The 25528-nt window shown below is 43.5% G+C and overlaps 1 protein-coding gene across 1 annotated transcript in view; it reads left to right on the top strand.

The window, feature by feature from the left end:
• The window catches only part of LOC128296991 (contactin-4), a 91448-nt gene that overhangs the window by 36463 nt on the left and 29457 nt on the right, over nucleotides 1–25528 (top strand). Inside the window, exons 2-3 of the mRNA XM_053032528.1 lie at nucleotides 22039–22171; nucleotides 23919–24127. Of these exons, the coding sequence (XP_052888488.1) occupies nucleotides 22039–22171; nucleotides 23919–24127 (342 nt within the window). The remainder of the gene's footprint in view (nucleotides 1–22038; nucleotides 22172–23918; nucleotides 24128–25528) is intronic.

Here is a 25528-nt window from a genome sequence, read left to right as displayed (position 1 = left end):
CCAGGCCCCCAAAGGCGTACCGGCCACACAAAAGGAGTCGCGGTTTTATCCATCCTTTAATGAGAAAAGAAACACTTGAGGCGATACCGGTCGTCCCGGGGCGTGCGGCCATTTGCTTACCGGTGATTGTGATTGTGTGGCGACTGATAACGATCTACCACCCTGCCCGCCCCACCTGTCGAGGTGGTGGTCTGGCGGTGGTCCGGTCCGGTGCCAGCCTAACTGCGCTAGCGCACCTTCGATGCGGTGTTCTGCATGTTCGGTGCGTTTTTGTCTTCGCTTCACTCCTTAAAGCTTTTCATCGCATCGTTTCATCCAGCGAAAGCGTCCCGCCCGGGAAGAGCGACCAAATTTGTGCCCCGGAATGGAGCATAAAAAAAAGCAACCTTCGCAACACCCCGAAACACCGTTTCGCCACGGCGCAATGGCTTCACGTGCATGTGGGGCAAAAGTGTGTGGTCTACCTCAACAGCACTCAACAATGTTCGGACCGGAGCTAAAGCTTTATGTGCCCGGTTCGGTTCGGTGCCGCTTCCCTGCCCGCCCCAATGTTACCCGGGGGGCGTGGAAGGGATCAAGAAATACATAAGCCCTGTGCCAGAGAGGAAGAAAACTCACCCTCCCACCCCTGTCTCGAGGACGATCGATGCCTCGAGGGCGTCGGGAACATAAACGTAAAGCCAAAGCACAAATAAATTATCCACACAAGATGAATACGTAATATCTTAATCTTCATCATATTATGTGTTCCGTAAGGGCTTTTCCATCAAGCGAAGGCTTGTTTTTCGCTCCCGTCCTGTGGTGCGGAGGTCGGGTGCCGGTTCGGCCGGTTATCGGGTGTCTCTTCTATTTCTGGTTCAACGGATGTTACGGTGCGAGCGGGTTGCAAACGGAGCAAGACTTCCAACCGACTTCGTCCCCAAACCGTAACACCAAGGGGGGAACGAACTATGTGTATATCCCCGTTTGGCACGCGGATCCGCTTGGGTGTGTGTGTGTGTGTGTGGGGGGTTTTTTCTCTTCTTTGGTTTTTTATTACGAGCGTCAAGCCTTTTATGTGCGTGATTGTGTCATTCAGTTTCCTGTGCCTTTCCGTAGGACGCACGAAAGGACGGCAGCAGTAGCGCTGGCATTTTCATCACAATTTTCCACCGTCTGCTCGTCTGCTCGGATTTTGTCATATTTGCGGGTTGCAAAAGTGTGCCCGTGCGAAGGGTCTGCCGTGGTTGGTTGGGAGCACAAAAGGCACGGAAGGGACAGCATTCGGAAGATGGGAGCAATCTTAATGGGCCAACAGAAGAAGCCTCCGCTTTGCCACGCGTTTGGTTTTTGCTTTTGCTGCTTGAGACTGTTTTATGGGAGTGTGGAAAAGTATAAAACGTATCTTTATGCATGACGAAGATTGGTTGTTTTGATTGAAGTGATAATCTCTTTCTTTCTTCCTTTTTTAGTTCTATTTTGGTGATTTTTTTCGGCCCATTTTTTCGACACAAAATGTCCATCCCAGAATATTATTCATACATTTTATACTAAAATTAGTTGATAAAGATGGTAAATATTCAATAATTCAATAAATTAAATAAATTTACAGCTGATGGCATGTCCTTTTATTTGAAAGAAAGCAACTTGCTCGGCTGCTTTGAAGTGATTAACGGACAGGCACAAAGGGTTTATCGTTAGCTAGCGGGCAAAACAAGGCAATTACTAAACGATCGGCTATTTCGCCCTTACTATCAGATCCCGAACCACACAGGCTCGAAACCATAGGAAGCCCCACATACACGAGATAAGGATGGGAGAAAAAACTTTCCTAAACACAAAAATGACACTTCTAATCACTGTTCCGATGAGGCATGAAGCTGGAAACTTTTCCCATCGCTAACACACCCTACCGTGTCATGCTTGTTTCTTATTCCTTTTGTTGCCGTTTTGCGTCCATTTTTGGTCCCACGGTAGAGGCTTACGGGTGTTTTTTTTTTGCCTTATGAGTGTGGCCCAAGTTTCACGAGCCAAGGGGACCAATCAGTAACACTCATCACTATCCCGAGGTGATACATGCACGGGGGTCGAAGAAGGGGCAGGGCCCAGCTACAGTGGACACACGCACATCGCCCGTTTTGAGCCGAACTTTGTCACTTCCACGGGACAACACAGTTCTGCTGACGTTTTCGATAACATCTCATGCTCGTCCGGCAATGGTTGGCCTGTTACGCAGGCACACTTCAAATTACGCATGACTGACAAGCCTGTTACAAGGGCGAAAAATTGACAAAATGTTGAACAAAATTAATGGTTTCATTCACTTTGCCAAAAGGGAAAAAGTGAAGACCTTCAGAATAGAGTGATTCAAACATGTGTCTTGAGTGAAGTGGCGTGTATCGTACGATTCGTTAGTTCAGTTAAGTAATTAATTATCACTTTACGGCTTTTTCTTAACGTCGGCCCCGTTCGCACATAAATTGTGTGTTCCTTCGTTGTTTGTGCTTTATTTTCGCTAAATTTTGATACATTACTTTAATTTGTGTGTTAGAAAAAGAGCTTGGTTTTGTTTGAATTTTTATTTCAATAAAACAATTGAAATAAATCACTGATTCTTGTCTTTCCGAAACGAGAGAAACTTTTGCTAAAAATGTTGGGGACTCGACAGGTCATGAAAATACAGCACATTCGTTTGATAGCCATCGACCAACATAAATCAATAAAAACTAAGACTTGATGTCTCAGAGCCATCTCGAAAAGCTGCCTCTGAAGTTTTTCCTCTATAAGAATCGCTCGACAAGATTTTGTTTAGTCGACAAGCATTCCCTCCAAAACAATGAAGTTAGGGAAAAGTTTCAGGTGTGCACCAAATTTCCAACACAGTCCGCTCATGGATTTAATTCCCATCCGTGTCGCACGGTGCCATACTTAAGCTGACGGCTCAAGTGACGGTTCGTGATTAGACAAAAGGGAAAGCTCCGTTCAGCATAATAAGCAATAAATATAGTACAAAGTAGATGATCAGCTACAAGTGGGTTTATTATAGCTGTTATGTTCGTTAAGTCGAATTGATCGAATGGAATTTATATTTGCAAGGTACAATGTATCTCATGCAAATGTTAAACGCATTGGTAGGTATATAATTTGCATTTTTGCAGTAAATAAACAGGTTAATATAATTTACATTTTTGCGAAACAATTTACATACAAATCAGGTTTCGCATCAACAACAACGGTTGATGAAAAATCGAGTTCAATGTAACAATGTCGAAGCAAACAACAAATAATCGAACAGTTACGACGGTGTTATTGCATTGCACTTTTATCAATCAATAAATATAGATACACATGAGGTTATGTATTTATCTCCTTTGTTTGACATTTGTATAGCATTATATTCTACTCTGGTAGGTATAGAAATGTTACAATACAACCGCTATCGAGGTGAAAGCATAAATTGGCTTACTCATTCATTGGAATGCAAATATCGCCCTCAACCTGGCCTATATTTACGTTGCATTGCCACATGCATCCACATACCTTCCCATGATCCCTTAAACGAAGCGCTAATTAATTAAATTCGATCAGCCCCTCTATTTTGTGCAACCAGGAACGCGTTCGCTTTATCCAACCATTTATACTAAAACACTGTGCCACGGTAGAGCACTGCTTTTAACGACGGTGGCAACATTAGGCTAAATAATGCATACGTCAGAATAATGGAAGGATATTTCACAATGAAGATGTTTTTGATTTAATTAATTTTGATTTTAATCTTTAACGGTATATTGTTGGTCTTTCACATCAATAGCGCGGAAGACAAAAGATGATAAATCTAATTTGAAACTGATGATGAAACTACAAGGAGCATTGTAGAGTTATGCAACACTTTGGCAAGAATTGGTAGGTTGTAAACCCTTCATTGTTCACATTAGACCGAACCTTGAGCAATAATAGCAAAGTTGTATGATGTTAAAAGGAAACACAAGCGAAACTTAATCATTTTGTATTAATCATTCATTTTTGTAGTGTCCTCCATGTAAAATGTTCTTTACAACTGCTTTATAGCATCAATCCAGCACATGAAATCATCCGCCCGCATACCATTATGCATTACAGCTGCTACGGGAAGAAAAATCATTTTGACTTTTTGAAACATAAACAGAACTCTTGAAAGCAAATCTTTTTTTAACGAGCGACCACCTATGCTGCCGATGTGCAATCGAGACGATGTTTTGTATCCACAGCAACATTTCACGAGATCACGTTCGACTGGGGACTCGTGTGAACGTGTACTTTGTCGGCTTCATTTCGCCGTAGCACTGTAGACAAGTCGCATGCTGTTGTTATTTAATGCTTTCTTGTGTTGTTGCTATTTTATGCAAGCTAGCAAGTTTCAATGACTGTTTTTGTTTTGTTTCCCATTGTTTTTGCCTCCCATGTGAGGATTCCCGAAAGCCAGAACGTGTCGCAATCATGTCATTTTTGGAACATATTCTGCCTATTTTTCACTTTTCGCATCGAAGGTGTTTCAATACACTAACCATTCTGTTCAACACATTTTCAATTCACAGAATGGGTGTAAAAAAATTGAAACCAGGCAAAACCTTTACCCTTCCAAAACTTCTGGCTTTAATATTGTTGTGATTTGTCTGTGACGGTACGTCACCCCTTTTGTAATTTAAGAAAGAAAACTCAATCTGTTTTTTAAGACTTTCTCAAGCAACTCGTAAATAACAAAGAAAGCCTGTTGGATTAAATTTCTAACTGAGAAAAACAACATTGCGCTTCAAATTCGGTTAAGCTTGGAAGAAACGGATCTTTAGCAAGTGGTAAACCATGCATTTCGCTTTCTTTTCGCTAAGACTTCAAACATTCTATACTGAGCACAATGCTTGAGCAGATATCAAATGTACCGATGAGAGTGAAATGGAATTTACTGTACGATGATAAAATATTTGTGCGCAACAATCAGGCAAGGCTTATCTCCTTTCGTAGGGGAAAAAACAATTTTTCGGGGATCACCTGTCTTCCGACTCCGATTTCCCTCGGAGCCATCAACAATGAGACGTTCGATTTTTCGAACGGGGAGCCTTCCATTTTTTATCGTTTAAATAAGGCATGAAGCAACCCACTGCCGGATAACCTCCACATTGACCACTCTGATTGATATTCTGACGTCAAACGGACGAACGTTCTGGCACAGACATGCTTCGTTAGCTACCGTTCCAGATTCGAATATTTCACCTGCTCGCAACCGGTTGGAAACCCCTGGTGGTGGTGGCGGATGGTGGCTCAGCAGTTTAATATTATTTCCCATCCCAAGGGACCGTTGCGATTCCTTTTTGGGTTCCCTGTTTTTGCTTGATGTGCGTCTCTGGGGATCCTTTTAAAATTGGCCTAATTATATTTTAATTGGATCGTATTATTTTTCGGGGTTTGAAAAGTTTCTCGGGCTTCTCCGGGGGTATTTTTGTTGTTGTTGTTGGTTCGATTCGAGTAGAAAAGTTTCATCAATGCCGTGTAAAAAACCGATGACAACCTGTGCGAATTCGATGCGGTTTACCAATGCGAAACCGGAGGATGGCTGGCAAATAAATCAAAATGAAGAAAAAGTCACTCTGACCACCAACAGTATCGGTCGCTGACCCTTCATGACTTCTAGAGCTTCTGGTACTGGGGACAAGGTGAAATGAAATGAAAACAGAAGGAACATTACATTCGTGATCGCACGCAGCATCAACATAACAACAACAAAAACTCTAACCCAAATGGCAGGAAATCAAAGAACCAATCAAATCGAGGAATACAAGTTTAATTGACCTTTACTGACTGGGCGGGGTGTGCGGGATGAATCCAGGGCAGAATGTACCGGGTGCTGTGGTTCGCTTCAAACGATTTGTGTCCTCAATTTCACAGCATCTTAACTCTGGCCCACGCTCCCACCTTCCGATCACTCAATCGTTCCACAGGAAATCGATTGAAATATGGCCACAGCCCGGAAAGCATGGGATGGTTTGGAAAATGGCTGATGTAACCCTTCATATACCCTAGGACGTACGGGCGAGGCATATTCCTCGACAATCGAACCTGAAGCTTTGGATGAGCTAAAACGAAGTCAAACGGTTAAAAGGACAGATGAACTTCAAACGAAAATCTTGGAAAAAGGTCCGATTTGCTCTAAAGCTTTTCGGTTTGATTAAGCCGAAAAGCGAGTGTAACAGTGCCGTAGGTGTTGGAGATCTTTTGATTAAGGTCAGCAGGTCAATTGCTAGTGTTTTACGATTGGTTTTTCATTACTGCTTAGTCGGTGTCTGTTGGCCTTATATGTTTGGCTGGGTAATAATGTTGACACGATTTTCTAGAGAGCAATACAAGTAGTTCTTGGGATAAAGTTCATATAATTTAAGGAGATTCGAATTTAATGGGAACGGATGTTTAGATTTTGACCAGCTCAGTGAGTTAAAGCCCAGTAAGGTTGAACATACGTAAATCTCTGCTCTACTGTATAAAGATGAGACTGTGTTTTTGTTTTAAACACCGAAATTATAGTTTTAGTCATCAAAATAATATTTTTAAAAGTCTTGTAACAATTCTAGTAAGGTTCTAGTTCGCAAAGAGACTGATTTGTAAAAAAGTTGAATATGTGATCTTACATAGATTTTTTAAAACTGGCGATGACTTAATTAAGACAATGACAAACATTCTATGTTTTGCATTCTGATCTGTAATTTATTAAATTTTATAACAGTCGAAGTGAAAACATTACAAATTTGCAGAGTTTACCGTTCACAGTTCTAACCTATCATTAACTAATCTGTGTCACGCGTCGTAAAAGTGCGAAGCATCCGGTCCAGTGAACCGACAAAATAACACTCTGATAGAAAACCCTACCAGAGCTGAAGCTATATTGTAACCAGCTTACAAAAGAAGCATAAAAACAAAACACAAAACCGCAGCGAAAAATCTTTGCCAAGGCTCGAAAAATCACAGCAATACACGATTAGTTTCCGTTGGCGTGCAACGAAAAACAACTCTCTGCTCTGTTTATATTTGCTACTTCACGATAGGGCTCGACGGAAGCTGAGTGCTGAGCTGCACGCCCCAACAGCAAAACGGAAAAAGCTGGCACCCCATCACAGTAACAGGAATAAGAGCAAACGCGTTCCCTCGCTCTGGAACGTAATCCGGACGGCTGTGAACGGGATGTTCGCTTTCGGTCGGTGATGCTTGCGTGCACCGTTCGCGGGGAACCAGATTATCATTTCGTTCCATTAGATTTGCGCGCAACGATCATCAAACGTTTCGCCTCGCAACGCAATGTGCCCACGAGTGAGTGAACATGTGGAAGGTTCGCTCTATCGTTCACCATTAACGAGCGTTTTGGATTGTCTTTCAGTGGTGGTTGATTTCGCCGCTCGATGAGCTATAGATGCTTTGCTGGGGGTGCTGCTGTAGATTGTCGACAATGCGGCTGACGCCACGTTCCACCTGTCGCCATCGTTCGTTCGAGATTATTTGCTAAATCAATAACATCTCTCCCGATCCGGTTCCCGGCAGGCGCTTCGGTTCGATACGAGCTGGCCCGGATTTGTTATCAAAAGTGGGTGAAAATAAAACGAAAGAAGAATGCCATCCTCTCCAAAAAGATGAAAAAAAACGGCAGTAAATGCGCCACAATGCCGTGCTTCATCGGAGCAGGATCCACGGTGGATGGCTTGATAGACACAAGCAAGGGAAAAAAAACACGAATTCGTTTTGCAAGCACTGGAAGCAATGGAATCGACGTTTGGGAAATAATAATCGTAATCTTATTTGTAATTTGTCTACCGACACAAGTCAAACCCGACAAGTCGAACCGTGTCGACGCGAGCAGCAACGCAACACAATAAGTTGAATGAAGGGAAAATATTCCTCCATCGCGGTTTGGGTGTATGCGCCGTGGTGCCGGAAAGCATCTTTGCTTCACGCTTTTCTTGGGATGTTTTGCCAGTTTTCCGTTCTACCCAACCGTTCGCACCAGCAGCTTGTTGTTATGGGTAATAGTATTGACGAAAGAGATAAGCGATCTATGGAGCGCTTGTCACTGGCGGGACGCATAAAGAAACATATTTCCGTTCATTACCATTTTGGGCTGATGTTTGCAACTTAGCAACGATTGCTTTCACTTTAAATTGTGTGGAGTGAAAAATCTCTCCTGCCTTCGAACGCTGCGTAATGGGTTGGAAGGGAACGCCATCCTCAGCACAATAAGCTGACGCGAATGGGAAGGGTGCTAGAATTCAACGTGCATCAAACCGTGGTAGACTGTTTGCGACACACAAGTTCCCTCAACCCATCGAACATCGATCATTTCGGGTCAATCAAAATCGGGTGAATGTCGACTGTGCGTGCCTACCCTACATCGGGCTTAAATTTGGGGCCCGTTGTTAATAATCGATCGTTTGTGGTGGTGATAATTTTCATTAGTGACAGCTACCAAAAAGCCATCGCTCCAATTCGACGTTTCACACGTGTCAGGTATAATGTTATGGTGCAAAGATATTGAAACGTGCAAAGTAAATTGAACATCCAAATTGAGCATCAATTTGTGTCCGCGTACGCCACGGAGAGGAGTAAGAGGAAATCGAACGCGAGCTCCAAGTTGACACACACACACATATCGATCCTATTCCCAGGGACGCTCTTTCAGGGTTCCCTTGTCAGGCAGGGCGCGTAATGATATAAATTAGATTTGTCTCCGTGGCATGATTTCGGTATTATCGGCATTTATTTGACATTTTAAATGCAAATCATTTTTGTCCATTGTTCGTTAAGCTACCGCCGCTGGGAAGTCGTTTTTTTATTGTTGCTGGTTAGCTATACGACTCCTCTTGTTGCGTACTGCCAATGTGCCAATTGGTACATTAAAATGCGGTGATGGTGAAGAGTGTGATATTGTCACCTGCTCTTTTTTTGATATTTTTACGGAAGTCGAAATTTAGAAAAGAGATAGCGAATGACTAATATGACTAACCTGCTGGTAGGGATTTACCAATCATGACCTATTACAGGAATTCATCTCGACATATGGAGCAACTCATTTACGCCTTAAACATGTCAATTTGATCCGATCAGAGTCTATCCTTTTCGATGGTTTCGTTAATCATTTACAACCTGGACAATGTAATGTCATTCTTATAACAAGACCAGTTCATCAGATCTGCATCACTATACATCTCTTCATTAGAGCGTCTCCGAAAAACTGACATGTTGTTCATTCGCAGCAAAAAGTTATTTACATTTTGTATAAAACTTTACATAAAGGGTGTCCCCGAAAGTATAAGCACGATTTAAAAGTTACACAAAAAATAAAATTTGTTCAAAAAACTGAATGTTTATTTGATAAATAGAGTTTGTGGAGTGTTTTGTACTATTTCCCAAAAATAAATTTAAAAAATATAATCGTACGCAAATGATCGCACTTTTGATCTGACGCCTCCCATCAGGCTCAGCACAGACTTGTCCCGAACGATTTTCGACATTTTCGTCCAGTCTTTTTGAAAACTGTCGATGTCCTCCGTAGCTTTAAAATGCTTCCCAATTGTGCCTTGGTTAGCGCCCAAAATAACTCAATCGGTCTGGCTTCAGGACAGTTCCGGGGGATTCATTTCCTTCGGCACGTACCGTACCTCATGTTCTTCAAGCAATCAAGCATATCAAGAATCAGCTGTTTTACGCCATCCGTTTATTAGATACGTCATTTAGAAATTGTGCTTATACTTTCGGGGACACCCTTTATTGAAGGTAATTTGAAGTACTGTTATCAGATGGGGCAACAATCGAATTTAGTTTGTTAATGAGCATGGTCGTGAGAATCTCAGCCCTTAACCACTGGTTTGATTATCTGATCGTTTAAATGGCTAAGTTGTGTGGGTTCCTCTTTATTTCACTCCGAACACTTTAAGTTGTTTGTTATGCTTTATTAATCTTTTAACGATTAATCCTAAACAAACCTTTTAGTGCAAGCATGTAAAACAGCTGAAAATCGACACTATTGTAAATGATGACTTCAGGCTTACGTAGGGTAACGCATTAAACTTCAAAAGTCCGATCATTCTGGAGTTTTCGATTTCGCTTCATCTTTATTTCCAAGCTATAATCCAAAAGTATCTTGGGGATTTGGGACTTTTTTAATGATAAAAACAGTTTTTCCTTTTGTTTAATGTCCTCTTAGCTTTGATCCACTCAGCATGCCGAGTTTGGCTGCCATTGTAATTTCAGCAATAAATATACTACACATCAGCATCTGTCCAATCTTTTTGATATTTATGCTGACTTTATATTGCAGGTCAGTTTGGTTAGCAGAGCAAATTATTTTTATACCGTGTCCACCGTGGTAGCAGCCTGTTATGCGTGCACGTGAAACCACCGACACTTCCCCGGCAAACATGCTACACAAAATGAACGCAAAATGCAAGCTTTCATCCTTGCTGTTGCTCAGTTAGCTAACTCCTGCCCATGTGTGCCGGTAATATGCTCCGTCATCTGTGCCTGGGTTTAGCAGGGCGTCGTAAAAATCACTGTAATTTGTGTAATATCCTTTGATTGTGCAGGCAGGATTTTTTTTTCTTTTCGGTTTTTTGTCCCATCGTAAACCATCAACTTACCGTGCCACAGATGGATTGCTGTTCGGTTTTCGGTACGGTCAAAATTTGTCCCTTGGTGGTGGGGATTTTGGTTTTTTTTTCGTGTGTGTGTGTGTGTGTTGGATATAGATCCCACCGATGGCCAGAGTGGCCAGCGTAAAAGTTGATGAAGCAAACCAAACCGAAAGCCTTCTTTTATTGTACCGATGACGTCAGCATAACTAAACATATGATTCCCCAAAACCGTCCATCCGTTTGTGCATTCATCCATCCAAACTGTCCGCTCTGGACAGTGGAAGCTTCATGTTTTGCTTTTCTTCCACCGTTGGCTGTCCCTTTTCATGCCGGTTACACCACGAGTTCGGGAAAGTCTTACACTCCAACCCGACACTCAATCCATCATGCGTGAGTCGGAGTGATATTCGCAGGGTAATACATACGGTCAAGCTGACCCATCCGGTCGCTAGCATTCGGGGGCACACGTTGGATAAATTTGTTATTCCCCCCTGCTCACGTGGCGCGCGGGTTTGTTTTATCGCCGCTTAGTTTCACATTTCCATTTCCAAACGCTACGTACATTTACTCGACTCCTATCAGCCAGATACTGGCTCGTAGCGTTTTTGCTCCCGTTCCGCACCATGACCGCACACCAATCGTTGGAACTCAATCATTTGCGATGGAAAGTATCTTTTACGCTGTGGGGCAATTTGGTGGAAAAAAACACCATTTCCCACCCTTCATTCGCCGGGTCCACTTCATGAAGCCATCAAAGCGACCGACCGGTTCGAAAATAGCAAAACCCGGAAATTGCGCCCGATTCACTCGACTGGAGAAATGGCCAGTTCGGGAAACGGTTTCATATCGATATTCAAATCGCGACCAATGCTACGGAACGGCCGGCCAGAATTGGTGAAAATCTCGATATGAAATGGGGCTTGTTTTTGCTACTGGCAGAAAACAATAACACAATACCTTGTTGGTGACAGTGGCAATGTGAGAGAAAATGTGGATGGAGTCTCATGATGGAATGCCATTGGCGTCGCAAACACAAATGATGGATACAATGCGGCACCGTGCGATAGATGATTGGTTTTGTTTCCTTGTTAAGTATGCTTACGCATAGCTGTTTATGGTTGGGTTTTCGTGGTTTTCAGTTAAAAGCTGAAATGACCCCGGTCTGATAATTTGATTTGCTTCAAAAACCGGACCGGTAGCATTTGTTTTCGAAAACAGATCAAATCGTTTAGTGAACATTGCAGTGTTTGGTTCGAATTTACGAGCACAATTTCAGTAAGCCGCAATAATTTAGGATGAGTTATGCTGTTATGCTGGTTTTCTTGTAAAAAAAAACGTCCGTCTCAACTTTGAGCCACGATGAGATTTTTGTTGAAATTATGTTTGCCTAAGAATATGATGCTGTTAATATTTGACAAAATTGGGATTTATGTTGGCTCAAATTATATTAAAGTGGAAGTAAACCCTACGAGGTATTATATATCAGATTTGTACACAAAAATATATATCTTTTGTATACAGGAAAAAAAACGGCCTGTCCGTATTGCTATTTATACGATATAGGGAAAATAGACTTCAAAAGCGAGTTTTTGTTAACACACTTTACGGGATTTTAAATGGAATTCAGGGTTGCTTTAGCGAATTGCCCATAGCGACGGTGGTTTCTCAAACGACAAAACCGGTAAAAATTCCTGTCCTTTTCCAAGTACCAATTTTGATCATGGAGGGTTTATTCTAAATATCTTATACTATAGTTGCTTAGCATGTTCTGTGTTTTATAAAATAATTCAAAACTTAAATTTTGAAAAAAAAACCCAAAACAAAATAATGAAAATCGGAGCACTGTAATGGTCTGGAATGTGTTTTAATAGATTTAAATTAGCAAACTTAAATAATGGCTTTTTTGTTAACCTGGAAAAGTAAAAATTAGTGTTGGGCGGATCGGATCGGATCGGATTCTGGGATTGGATCCTTCATTGGATCAATCCGGATTCGATCCCAAATCCAGGATCCTCTGGATTGGAATCCCAAACAATCCTTTTCGATCCGGATCTGTCATGACGGGAATCCGGGATCGAAATCCAAAACAAGAGTCCGGATTCGGATCCTTCAGGATCCGGACTCGTCAATACGAGAATCCGGGATCGAAATCCAAAACAAGAGTCCAGATCCCGGATCCGGATCTGTCATGATTGGAATGTGGGATTGTGGTAGGGATTGTTTTCGGATGCGGATATTTTGTGATTTATTGCCTTTTTATTCTGTTCCATGTGAACGTATTTTCTCTAAGGCAGGACAAATTTACACGGACAGAAGAAATAGACTGCTCCCCAAAAAATGAATGAAATATTATTTCTAAAGCATAATTTAAACGAGGAAGACATAGAAATAATTGGATAATTTTTTTTTTTTTGATAAAATTGTGATATGCTGATAATCTGCTGATGCTGAAAAATGATAGTCTCATGAATGTTGAGTAATACTGAATGTTCCGTTCCCATCCGGAACGAAAGGAACCCAAATGACATTTCGTCATTTACACATCCCTATGCGGCGGGCTAGAAGGATGTGAGAGAGCGAGGTGAGAACGAATCGAGAAAAAAGAGAAGTAGAGTGATCGCCAAGGGGAACGGACGTGTCGTGAATTTTGTTAAGTTTAAGTTAAAAATAAAATGGTCCTTCGAAAAGAAAAATACCAAAAGGAGCGTTCAATTGTGTACAAGGATTGAACATTTGGTCCGATCGAACCGGATAAAAACCAGGATTGCGGCCTGAAACCACCGCCCGCGTGCGTTTGTCAGTGTCCGTGCCAATTTGTGTGACCACCAGCGTCAATCGTATTCCAAGAAAGTAGTTTCCCCAACAACCACCGCCCGTGTGCGTTGTGTGACCGCCCGTGTCACTAGAAGTGTCCCCTCACAACCTCAGTCCATGTGCGTTGTGTGTCCGTCCGTGTCCCTAAAAAGTGATCCAACAACCACCGCCCGCGTGCGTTGTGTGATCACCCGCGACGCAAGAAAAGTGTTCCCTCACAATCACCGCCCGCGTGCGTTGTGTGACTTTTCACTTGTGTTGTGTGACAGCCCGTGTCATAAGTAAAAAGGAGTTCCCAACAACCACCGCCCGCGTGCATTGTGTGACCATCCGTGTCACTAGAAAGGATAGTTTCCTGCGAATGTTCCCTGTGCGTTGTATGAAACCACGTGTTTTATTCTAAGAACGTTCCCCACACAAGAGCGTCGGTGCGCGCGTGTGTGTGTAAGTGACCGCTCCGATCACTTAATATCCCGATAACCATAGTCCGTGTGAGTTGTGTGAGCACACGCATACTAGAAGAACATTTTCCGCGAACCAGCGTCTGTGCGCGTCGTGCCCAAATCATTTGAAAAAGAACCAATTTGCCATCTACTACTCGTGTGTTTGTGTGTTGCTACATGTGGTCGTGATTGTGATCGCGACTACCGTCGATCGTTTGAGAGTGTGTGAACAAAGAACGTTAGTGTTCCCAGAAATCGTCAGGCTCATAGTCCCCTCGTGTATGCGCGTGAGTGAGGTTCCGGTAATCCGAGCTTGTGTGAGTGACTTGTGTTTGTGCGCAGATCGATTCTTGTTCCTAGAATCTCGCAAAAGGACGCGTTTCAGTAACTGTTACCTGTGTGCATCTTGCGCTACAAGTTTCATCGTGTGTGTGCGGTGTGCCTGGTTTGTGAGCATTTAAGAGGTTTCGTTTTTGCATGGGACCAGAAACGCGTTCGCAGAAAAACGCAAATAAGGACAAAATGGCTACCAAACCAGAAGAGCTGGCAAAGGCAATTCGTCAACGATCGCATGTCAAAAGCAAACTTTTGCGCTTGCACAGAACGCTTACAGAGACACTGCATGTTACTCTGTCCCAATTCAACGTGTTTGAGAAAACCGCAACGTCGATTGAAAATGACTACAATCGTCTACATATGAGTATAATCGGAATAACGAGTGACGATGCGATGGAAGAGCAAGAAAAGGAATACATTGATTTTGAAGAACTAAATAACGCAACACTAACCAAGATTGACGAATTGAAATTAACAATAGACACGAAGGAAGAAAAAACACCCATGCAACCACAGATATTAATCCAGCAAAAACCGTTGAAGGTTCCGATCCCGACCTTCGATGGCACTTATACAGCATGGCCTAAGTTCAAAGCGATTTTCCAAGATTTGATGGCCAATTCCGGAGACAGTGAGGCCGTAAAGCTGTATCATTTGGATAAGGCACTCATCGGAGAAGCTGCTGGAATATTAGATGCAAAAGTGATTAACGAGGGCAACTACGAACAGGCATGGAACATATTAACCGAGAGATATGAGAACAAACGAATCATCATCGAAAACCATATTCGTGGTTTATTCTCCCTGAAGAAGATGACATCAGAAACTCACATCGAGTTACGCCACTTGGTCCAAGAAACGTCACGTCATGTGGAGAGTTTGAAATATCAGGGACAAGAACTTTTAGGAATTTCAGACCTCATGATTGTGCATTTGTTAGTGTCAGCACTCGACAAATCTACCCGGAAAGCTTGGGAAGGCTCACAGAAGAAAACCGTATTACCCAAGTATGAACAAACCATAGAGTTCTTAAAATCTCGGTGTGGAATCTTGGAATATTGTGAAACAGCATTTCCGGCTACAACCAATGGTAAGCCACAGCCTAACCCTCGTGCGCCACAGAACACCACGCAAAGGAAGCTACCACAGAAAAGCCATGCAGCAGCCACTACCACTCCGCAGTTATGTGAAATTTGCAGTGGTTCGCATCGCAATCATCATTGCACTGAACTCAATAATCTGACAACATCGCAGAAAATTGAACGAATTCGAACCGCTGGAGTTTGTTTTAATTGTCTGCGAAAGGGTCATCGTGCTCGAGAATGTCCATCAACAGTGAATTGTCGTAAGTGCCAACGACGACACCATACTATCATCCACGACGAAAACGCACTTTACCCAAATTCTAGTTCCTTAGTGCCTCAACCAGCAGAAACCGCTCATAGATTTCCACCCACTCCAGCTACGACGTCTGAGACAACGTCAAGACTGACGATCAACCGTGGTATTACCAACCCGGTTTCCACCACATGTTCTTCAAATGTTGTTCGGTCAACTAAAACGGTTCTGCTTCAAACAGCTGTTGTTCAAGTGTTCGACTTCAAGAATCGTCCTCATCAGTGTAGAGTCCTGTTGGACAGTGGCTCACAGGTAAATTTTGTATCTGAAGAATTCACCAACCGCCTTGGAGTAACAAAATCACCAGCGAATGTGCCGATCTCAGGTATCAATGCCTTGCGTACCCTTGCTCGAGAGAAGGTACAATTGAGGATTAAATCGAGAGTTTCTAGCTTTGAAGTCAACTTGGAGTGTCTGGTAACGCCGAAGGTCACGGGTACAATTCCATCATCTCAGATAAACATCGATCACTGGGAGATTCCGCATGGTATTATCTTAGCAGATCCCAACTTTTATATGCCGGACAAGATTGATTTGCTGATTGGTGCCGAACTGTTTTTCGACATTTTTAAGTCTGGAATGATTAACGGAATGAACAGCCTTCCAGTGCTGCGTAATACTCATTTTGGTTGGATCGTTTCTGGAATCATCACAGAGTCGCAAGCATCTAACCATTCCTTGCTACAATCTAACCACGCTTCGGTCGAAACTTTGGAGCGAATGATGCAACAGTTTTGGAAGATTGAGGAGGTTCCCGAGGTTCCTAAGCTGGCTAAAGAAGAGTTGGCTTGTGAAGAACATTTCCTATCGTCGTACAGGCGTGATGAGACTGGTAGATTCATTGTCCAATTGCCTTTTAAGGACACCGTTGACCAATTAAACAATTGCCGAGCAGTTGCGCTAAAGCGATTCCTTATGCTGGAGAGACGTCTTGCCCGAAACCCAGAGCTGCAGGAACAGTATAAGGAATTCATTCACGAGTATGAAGCACTAGGTCATTGCAACGAAATCAACGAAGCCCTAGATTCACCAAACCAACTGGTTTATTATCTGCCACACCATGCAGTGTTGCGACCGTCCAGCTCAAGTACTAAATGTCGAGTGGTATTTGATGCTAGTGCCAAGGCACATCCATCCGAGTTTTCCCTGAATGACGTACTACAGATAGGTCCAGTAGTACAAAACGACCTGCATTTCATCATGCTTCGTTTCCGTAAATACAAAATAGCCTTTTCTGGAGACGTGTCTAAGATGTATCGCCAAATATTTCACACGAAAGAAGATCAGCGATTCCTGCGAATCTTTTGGAGAGATCACCCATCAAAACCGTTACGAGTTTTAGAACTGAGTACCGTTACCTACGGTACTGCGTCTGCACCATTTTTAGCAACAAGGTGTTTAGTACAATTAGTAGAAGAAGATGGTGGCGCGTTCCCAATTGCATCGAGAATCGTCCAGGAAGAAACCTACATGGACGATGTACTGTCGGGTGCGGACTCAGTGGACGATGCGATTGCCGCGCAACGTCAACTAAAGCAACTTCTAGGGCAAGGAGGCTTCCCTATTCGAAAATGGTGCTCGAATTCACCAGAATTCCTCGAGCAAATACCAGAAGAGGACCGTGAAAGGTTGGTGAAAATGGAAGAAAGAGGAGTTAACGAAACCATCAAAGTGCTGGGAGTATGTTGGGATCCAACTGCAGACACCCTGTTCATCTCTTACCGTCCGGAGATTTCCTCAACAACTAACCTTCAACGCGTTACGAAACGCGGTATGTATTCGGAGATAGCCAAATTCTTCGATCCACTCGGTCTGGTATCCCCTGTCATTGTTTTGGCAAAGCTACTTACCCAACGATTATGGAAACTGAAGATAGATTGGGATGATCCCGTCGACGAAGCTACAGCACAAGAGTGGCAAGCTCTACAAGCATCTTTGTCCCGACTACATCTTATCGAAATACCACGATGTGTAACTTTCGACGGAGCTATCGGATATGAGATACACGGATTCTCCGATGCTTCATCTTACGCCTACGGAGCATGCATTTACCTGCGCAGCCTGTTTTCGGATGGTTCAGCAAGGTTACAACTTCTTACCAGCAAATCGAAGCTTGCACCATTGCATGATCTTTCCATCCCGCGAAAAGAATTGTGCGCAGCACTCCTGCTTACCCGACTGTTGAAAAGGGCACTGCCAGCCCTGAATTTGATGCTTCGTGAAATCGTGTTATGGTGTGACAGCACGATTGTTCTAGCCTGGATTAAAAAGCCGCTCAACCAGTTGCAGCTGTTTGTTCGCAATCGTGTTGCCGTGATCCAGGAAGAATCAAGTAACTGCAGATGGGAATACATTCGTTCCCAGTTCAACCCAGCAGACGTCGTCTCTCGAGGACAAATGCCCGAGGCTCTGGAAGGTAACAGCCTATGGTGGAATGGTCCTGAGAGTATGCACCGATTAGAGTACGAAGTATTGCGGTTGAACCCAATCCCTGATGACGAATTACCTGAATTGAAGGATGTAATCTCGACTGTGGTTGTAAGTACTGAGCCTCTTGCATTCTTTAACAAGTTTAGTCGTTTTAGGAAGATTCAGCTCATTATGGGATACGTACTACGCTTCATTGAAAACTGCCGTACACCCTCGAACCAACGTAGAAAATGCCGTCATTTATCTGTTGGAGAATTGCGTCGTTCTACCGAAGCGATCATCCGAGTTATCCAACACATTTATTTGGCGGATGAGATCCAGCGAGTGATTCACAACGAACCGTGCAAGAACCTCGCAAACCTTCGTCCAATCTATTATAATCGGCTACTGCGTGTAGGTGGTCGTTTAGATAAATCACAACTTCCATTCGAGAATCGCCATCCAATCATCTTACCCAACAAGGATCCTGTTGTGCGTTTGCTGATAAAACAGATGCATGAAGAGCATCTGCATATTGGACAAACTGGCTTGGTAAACGCTATGAGACAACGTTATTGGCTTATCCACGCCCGTTCTACCATTCGAGCCGTAACACGGAAATGTGTGAGATGTTTCCGACTAAACCCAACCAACAACAACCAGTTAATGGGAAATTTACCAGCCTCCAGAGTTACACCGTCGCCTCCTTTTGCAATCACAGGGTTGGACTACGCCGGTCCAATTCTTATAAAACAAGGGTTACGGCGTCCAGTGGTTACCAAAGCTTATGTATGCGTGTTCGTATGCATGACAACTAAAGCCGTACATTTAGAGGCAGTATCTGACTTAAGCACAGATGCGTTTTTGGCTTCCCTTAAGCGTTTCATCGGTCGACGTGGGATGGTCCAGCAGCTCAACTCCGACAATGCGACAAACTTTCGAGGAGCTAATCATGAACTCAAGAAGCTCTTTGAGCAATTTCAAAACCAGCAATCGGTCGATGCCATCGAGGAGTTTTGTAGTGCCAGGGAAATCGAGTGGCACTTTATACCGCCAGATGCTCCAGAGTTCGGCGGCCTCTGGGAGGCTGCTGTTAAATCTGCCAAAACTCACCTGAAACGCATTGTCGGCAACGTCAAGTTATCTTTCGAAGAGCTGAGTACAGTGCTAATTGAAATAGAAGCCGTGTTGAATTCCCGCCCACTGTTTACGGTATCGAACGACCCTGCAGACCCGATGGTAATTACCCCAGCCCACTATTTGATTGGACGACCCTTAACCGCTATGGCTGAGCCTTCTTTGGAAAACGTCAAAGTCACCCGTTTGTCGCGTTGGCAACATCTTCAGCTCATGCGTGAGCATTTTTGGCGTGCATGGAGTCGAGAGTACCTTAATACTCTGCAACCTAGAAAGAAGAACACACGCGCAATGCCCAATATTCGGAAGGGCATGGTTGTTCTACTGCATGATCGAAATCTTCCACCGCTGAATTGGAAGTTGGGCCGAGTAACCGCAGTCTACCCAGGAGAGGATGGATTGGTTCGAGCTATAGATGTGTTCACAAGAGGGGCTACTTATCGACGTGCCGTGAACAAAATATCGGTACTACCCATCGAGGATAATGAATACATCCCTTAGAGAAGGTTCCCTTAGTTTGATGTTGAGTGACCTCAACGGGGGGAGTATGTTCCGTTCCCATCCGGAACGAAAGGAACCCAAATGACATTTCGTCATTTACACATCCCTATGCGGCGGGCTAGAAGGATGTGAGAGAGCGAGGTGAGAACGAATCGAGAAAAAAGAGAAGTAGAGTGATCGCCAAGGGGAACGGACGTGTCGTGAATTTTGTTAAGTTTAAGTTAAAAATAAAATGGTCCTTCGAAAAGAAAAATACCAAAAGGAGCGTTCAATTGTGTACAAGGATTGAACACTGAAATCGATACTGAAAATAATGCATTGAAAAATATGAATTTTTAAATAATGAATAAAAATAAATAAATTTAATTTTCCTTTTTTTTGTTTTACAATAGCTCAATTGTGAACCCACTTTTTTAATTCAAGAATAAAAAATGTCGTATTAGCATATCCATCTTGCATTTTCTTTGTTTACAAAGCAAAGAGTTTTTTTGTGGTCATAAAAAAATCTAGTAGGATTCGGATCGGATTCGGAGGATCGATCCCAAGGCGGATCCGGATCGGTCGGATCGAATCCCACATGGGAGTGATTTTTCCCATCACTAGTAAAAATGATTTACGCTACCTTCTAGTGATCAAACTGTTTCCATGAAGAATTTTTACGATACATAAAAAAAAAGACCCAAATGTATAAGATACCTTATCCGTTCACATTGGCTACGGTTCACGTTTGGAAGAAAGTATAGGAAAAGAAAACAACACCTGTAAATCCAAACCTGTGCATCGAACCGGAGAATCGTTAAGCGCTCATCGCACCCGTAAACCATGCCGGCAAAACCAGCCACAAAATTAGCCCTCCCCCACCCATTTAATCTCAACCAGGTTCGGCAGCAGAACCGGGGTACGCATACAATAGCGACTTCCGACAGGTTAGGCCATAGGTTCCATCCCCGACACGAAAGGGTGAAATTCAGTCATTTACTCCTTTTCCATCGTTATGATAAAAATCCTAAAAAGCATCCCACACTTTCGACACTGCACGGGCCGGTTCCATATTACAAACGAAACGTGGGAAGCGAAACAAAAAAAATGAAGGTAACACACGCTCGAAATTCGAAATTTGACCACGACGGACCAGGTTCACTGATGGGACCGTGCTGATGTTCGGCACGAATTCAAGCTGATGTTATCCCGGTTACTTCAACGTGACGCAGCGCAGGATCACCGTTACAACCCGGGTGGGTGAATCTTTTTTTTTTGTCTGTTCTCAACCGGTCCAATTCGGGGCCATTGGTTAGCTCACAGCCAACACCGTGCTAGCACGGGATAAGCCGTGTAACAAGGATCACGTTCTTGTTGGGTTCCGTGATGGAGGACCCGGGATTTTTTTTCCTTCATTTGGTCCGCAGTCCGCAGTTGCGTTCGCTTCATTTTACCATCAGAGTTTCAGAATTCTTGTATCTTCATTCGGCACCCAATGAACCTTTTTTCTGTTGCTGTTATTGTTGGGGAAGCTGTGCCGCGTCTCATTGATAGGTACATGCTACGGTCGCTGGGTCCATTTTCATGATTTCAAACACCCAACGACGTGTATTCGAGACGTGGTCTGGCAACCGGAAACCGATCCCGCGACGTTTGCAGAAGCGTCCGTGGACGATTTGTGGCAGTAAACGATGACCGGGACTAAACCGGAGTTCATCAGTGTGTGTGTGTGTGTGTGGGTGTTGGTGTGTGCTTTGGGAGATGAGAATGTTTTTTTTTGTTAGTGCCACTTTTCCCATATCCCTTTGCGGACGTTCGATAACTGCTCGTTTGGATGCTGTATTCTGAATATTCATTTGAGTTTTGTTCGTTTGAATCTTTTATCTCCTACCCCTCCATCTACTTCCTGGATGACCTGCAAAAGCATGATTGGGCATCCAATCGACGATATTGCAGGAACAGGAAGCAAAAACGAGCAGAAACATATCACACGCTCGCATACGGCTCCAGCAATTCAACAAAAACACAAAACATCGCCCGTAAAAATAGGGGCGACTTCAAGCTGGAACAACAATCGAATGTAATATGCATAAGAGCACGCCCACGGTTTGGGGGCATTGACGCACAGAAACACACACTCATGCACAAAAAAGGATGGGAAACAAAACAAAAAAAAAACGAACATTTCATGCTCGTCGCCAATGGTGCTGATGGTGGCATTCATTTCCGACAGGCATCCCAGGCGGATATATTGGCAAACAGTTGACAAAAATATTGACATAAATCCCGAACACGATCTCGCGCTCCATGCCGTCCACCCAAACGAGAACGGCAGGCAGGCAGACAGGATTGACATGTTTCACTCCCATTCTAACGTTTTGCGTTCGTTTCTTCCCCAGTTCCTGTCGTAACGATGGAGGCGCTCGTTGGCGAGACAATCTATCTGCCGTGCAACGTCAGCACACACGAACCGGGTGACAATGTCGTGCTGGTGCTATGGTACCGGGAAGATAAAGGATCGCCCATATACAGGTAAGCGGATTACGCGCACGCGGCCACGGCACCCAGGGAAGATGAGTGTGATGGGGATCCGGTTTAAAAGCAACACGGAAATGCAAGAGCGACTGTCCGAAAGTTTCGCGATTGGCACCGGGCGCAATACTGGTTCGCAACGAAACGCCATCGCCAAGTTACAAAGCCTCTACTCCACGAATGACTGATTTATGGACGACAACGCTGTTTTTCCGCTACCAGACCCGTACCAAAACACATGCTAGCACATACGAACATCTTCCGACCGGACGGTACTACTGACGAAAGGATCTCATTTGATTATATAACTATTTATTGAGATTGCATTCGCAGAAACAGAGCTTACTCGGGCTGGTAGCAAGAGTTGGTGGATGAATTTTACTAATTAGCAAGCAGTGCAGTGTTTCTATTGCAACAGCTAATTTGATTAGCTGGCCACGAGATACGGTGAGGTTCTCGGTGTAAGAAACAAAGCTATATTTCATGATGAAAGGAGGTAATGCATTTTTACGAAGACACTACAACTCATCATGTAGTGTTTGGAGGAAACTTTAGAGAGCTTTTGCGAGAAACATTACATGCATAGGTGATAATGTTGACGGTGGAATCAAATCTTATCATCTTATCATATACGACAGAAGGCAGCCTACCAAAACTGAGTCAAATTAAGACGAAAATGTCAGACTGGGGGCCTTTCGTACCAAAGAAGAATTGAACTGTTTGAATTGAATTGAATTAAGTCAACCATCTTTCTTTTTTTTCTGGTCCATTTTTCAACAACTTCCCTTCTTAAGCTTTGTGATAAACAAATTATGTACAGCCTGTTTTCAGTGTGCAATTAATGTAAGGACTCTGTTTGATTTATCCCTAACCTTTTACATCACACAAAGGAAAAGATCAATCAACAATAATCAGCGCGCAACAACAAACGCCAATGCGTATTGTTTTCCACGGCGTTCCGAGCTTGGCAAATCTGGCAATGCCCAAATAAAATTCCCATGCCACCCGAATAAGCTGATCGAAATAAGGACGAACGGCAAAAAGCCGACATTCCACATCATCGGGTGTGCGGGGGAGTGTCGTCGACAAAAGTTTCTCGCTCTCAGGCCTCAATTTCGCAACACTTCAATCAATTCTTCATCAATTATGTAGATCATGTTTCCGTTTTGTGTACTGCGTGTCCTTCGCGGCCATCGCCCAATCGCAACGTCCCCGTCGGCCCGTCGGGTCCGGGGCAAAGGCTTCGTGACGCTATGCAACGACGATTTCCGCTGCTTTGGCCGCGTGAAGGCCTGCCCGTTTGAAGGTGTGAATAAATAATTCATCTTTGGTCGTACTTTTTTCGCTTTTCGCTTTTTTTTTTACTTCGACGCTGTTCGCGACTTGGTCCAACGGTCCCCGATACCTTAAGAAATGGTACGGTCCCACGAGGAACCGTACTTTGGTGCGGCGAGTGGATTAGTGATGGACGACAAAACGACACGGCTACGCAGGCAAACAACAACAAATGCACACAAATTGTGATTTTGGCGAACTCGTCTGAAACTTGAGCAAACTGTGCCGCATGATGGGAATACAGTATTAAGTTATATTGCTGGAATAAATTAAATGTAAGATTTGCCAACTTTAACAACATGGAAATGGCTTCATTTCATAAAGGACACTTCGCATTACTCGGTTCGGTTCGTTTGTGGGTTTTGAAGGTACACGCTTACTCATTGCTTAATCTCCCATTTTCTCTTCACAGTGCTGATACGCGAGGGCGCGAGATCGGATCGCCCAAGCGCTGGTCCGATGATGCCATGTTCGGCGATCGGGCGTACTTCCAGTTCGAGAAGGAACCGGGCGAACTGGCGGTACAGAATGTTCGCGAAACCGACAGTGGCATGTACCGGTGTCGGGTGGATTTCATCGTAGCACAAACTAGAAATAGTGTCGTAAATCTTACAATAATCGGTAAGTAACGGTTGGTGTGGTTAAGGGCAATCGATTAGTGATTTGCGCGGTTTAGTACTGGAATGGGTAATTGGTAAAAATAATTCAAAAATTCGTGCAATTGAATTAGACAGTTTCTATGAAGTTCAGATTTTTGATAATAAGCTGTCTTACAAGCAACTTCTGATAATGCCTGTCAAGCTAATGGATCATTAGTACAGGCAGTCTCCGAGATACGCTATTATAGCGGACCGCTATAATCTGGGAAAAACCCGCGTAACTCGAATCCTCGTGCAATTTCGTTTATACTTCAACGTCACAGTGTCGACTTCCTTCTCTGGACTTAATTTTTTCACCTAATCAGGCATTTTTAAGAAAGGATACATTAAAATAAGTTAGAAAATAATGTTTTATGTGACAAAAACAGGTATTTTCGACCAATTTTCATCTTTTTGTTTAGATTTTGTGCTATAAATTAGCTCATCTGTCAAATTTCCAAAAACCACGTTTCTCTGTATACACGTAAAAGACTAACCGCGTATGTCGGGGACTGCCTGTATTTACTTAAGATTTATAATTTTATTACGGAATGCAATAAATCCTTAACGAAAAACATCCTCAGAAGGTGATAATTCCAATAGTTCGTGTAGATACAGATAAGAGCTTTGACATATTTGACATTTGAATAAGATTTCATCTCAAGATGGGCTGATTCCCAAAGCGATATGATTGAATGACAAACGACTATTTACAGCAGAATAACAATTCTTCCGCTTAAAGCATTTATCGCGTACACTTAAAATGAATTTCCATCAAACAATTGTAAATCACTTGCCGTGAAAAAGTATTCCCCCGACAGTCGAACCCATTCGCTATCGTGTCGATCTGGACCCCTTTCGTGTCACTCATCATCGCTATTATCAGGACGACCCCGGCACCTTATCCCGGGTACGATCGTTTGGGGAAATGGTTTCCCACCGGCCACTGGCCCCGTATCGTTGATTTCAGCGAACGTTGTAATGATTAAATATAAATCAGAATCAATAGCGTTGCTTGTAACGGCGTGGTATTAAAACGCACTGCCCGATTCTCTTTTACGCTCCACCGGGGACCAATTTGGTTTGCCGGCAGTCTGTCCGATTGCGTGCGCGCCCGTATCATGATTCCTGCGCTTCGGTACTTACATCTTTCCGCTCGGATATGAAACATCGAAATGTGTGCTCCAGTGCAATGGAAATATAGTTCCCGGGATGTGATGCGAGGGAAAACAGATGAAACCAGCATCGCTTTAAAAGTGCGCTCCAGCACGATGTTAAAGAGCGCCACCATCGAATCATAAAGCACCCCGCAACCGTAATGCTCTGGCAAATGCTGGTGACATATCTTTACGACCGTCCGGTTTGTGTGTGTGTGTGTGTGTGG

The sequence above is a fragment of the Anopheles moucheti genome, chromosome 2 (genome assembly GCF_943734755.1).
Source record: "Anopheles moucheti chromosome 2, idAnoMoucSN_F20_07, whole genome shotgun sequence".
In the NCBI taxonomy this organism is placed as follows: Eukaryota; Metazoa; Arthropoda; class Insecta; order Diptera; family Culicidae; genus Anopheles; species Anopheles moucheti.
The sequence above is the reverse complement of the archived record's forward strand: the minus strand, read 5'-3'. Positions and strand labels throughout refer to the sequence as shown.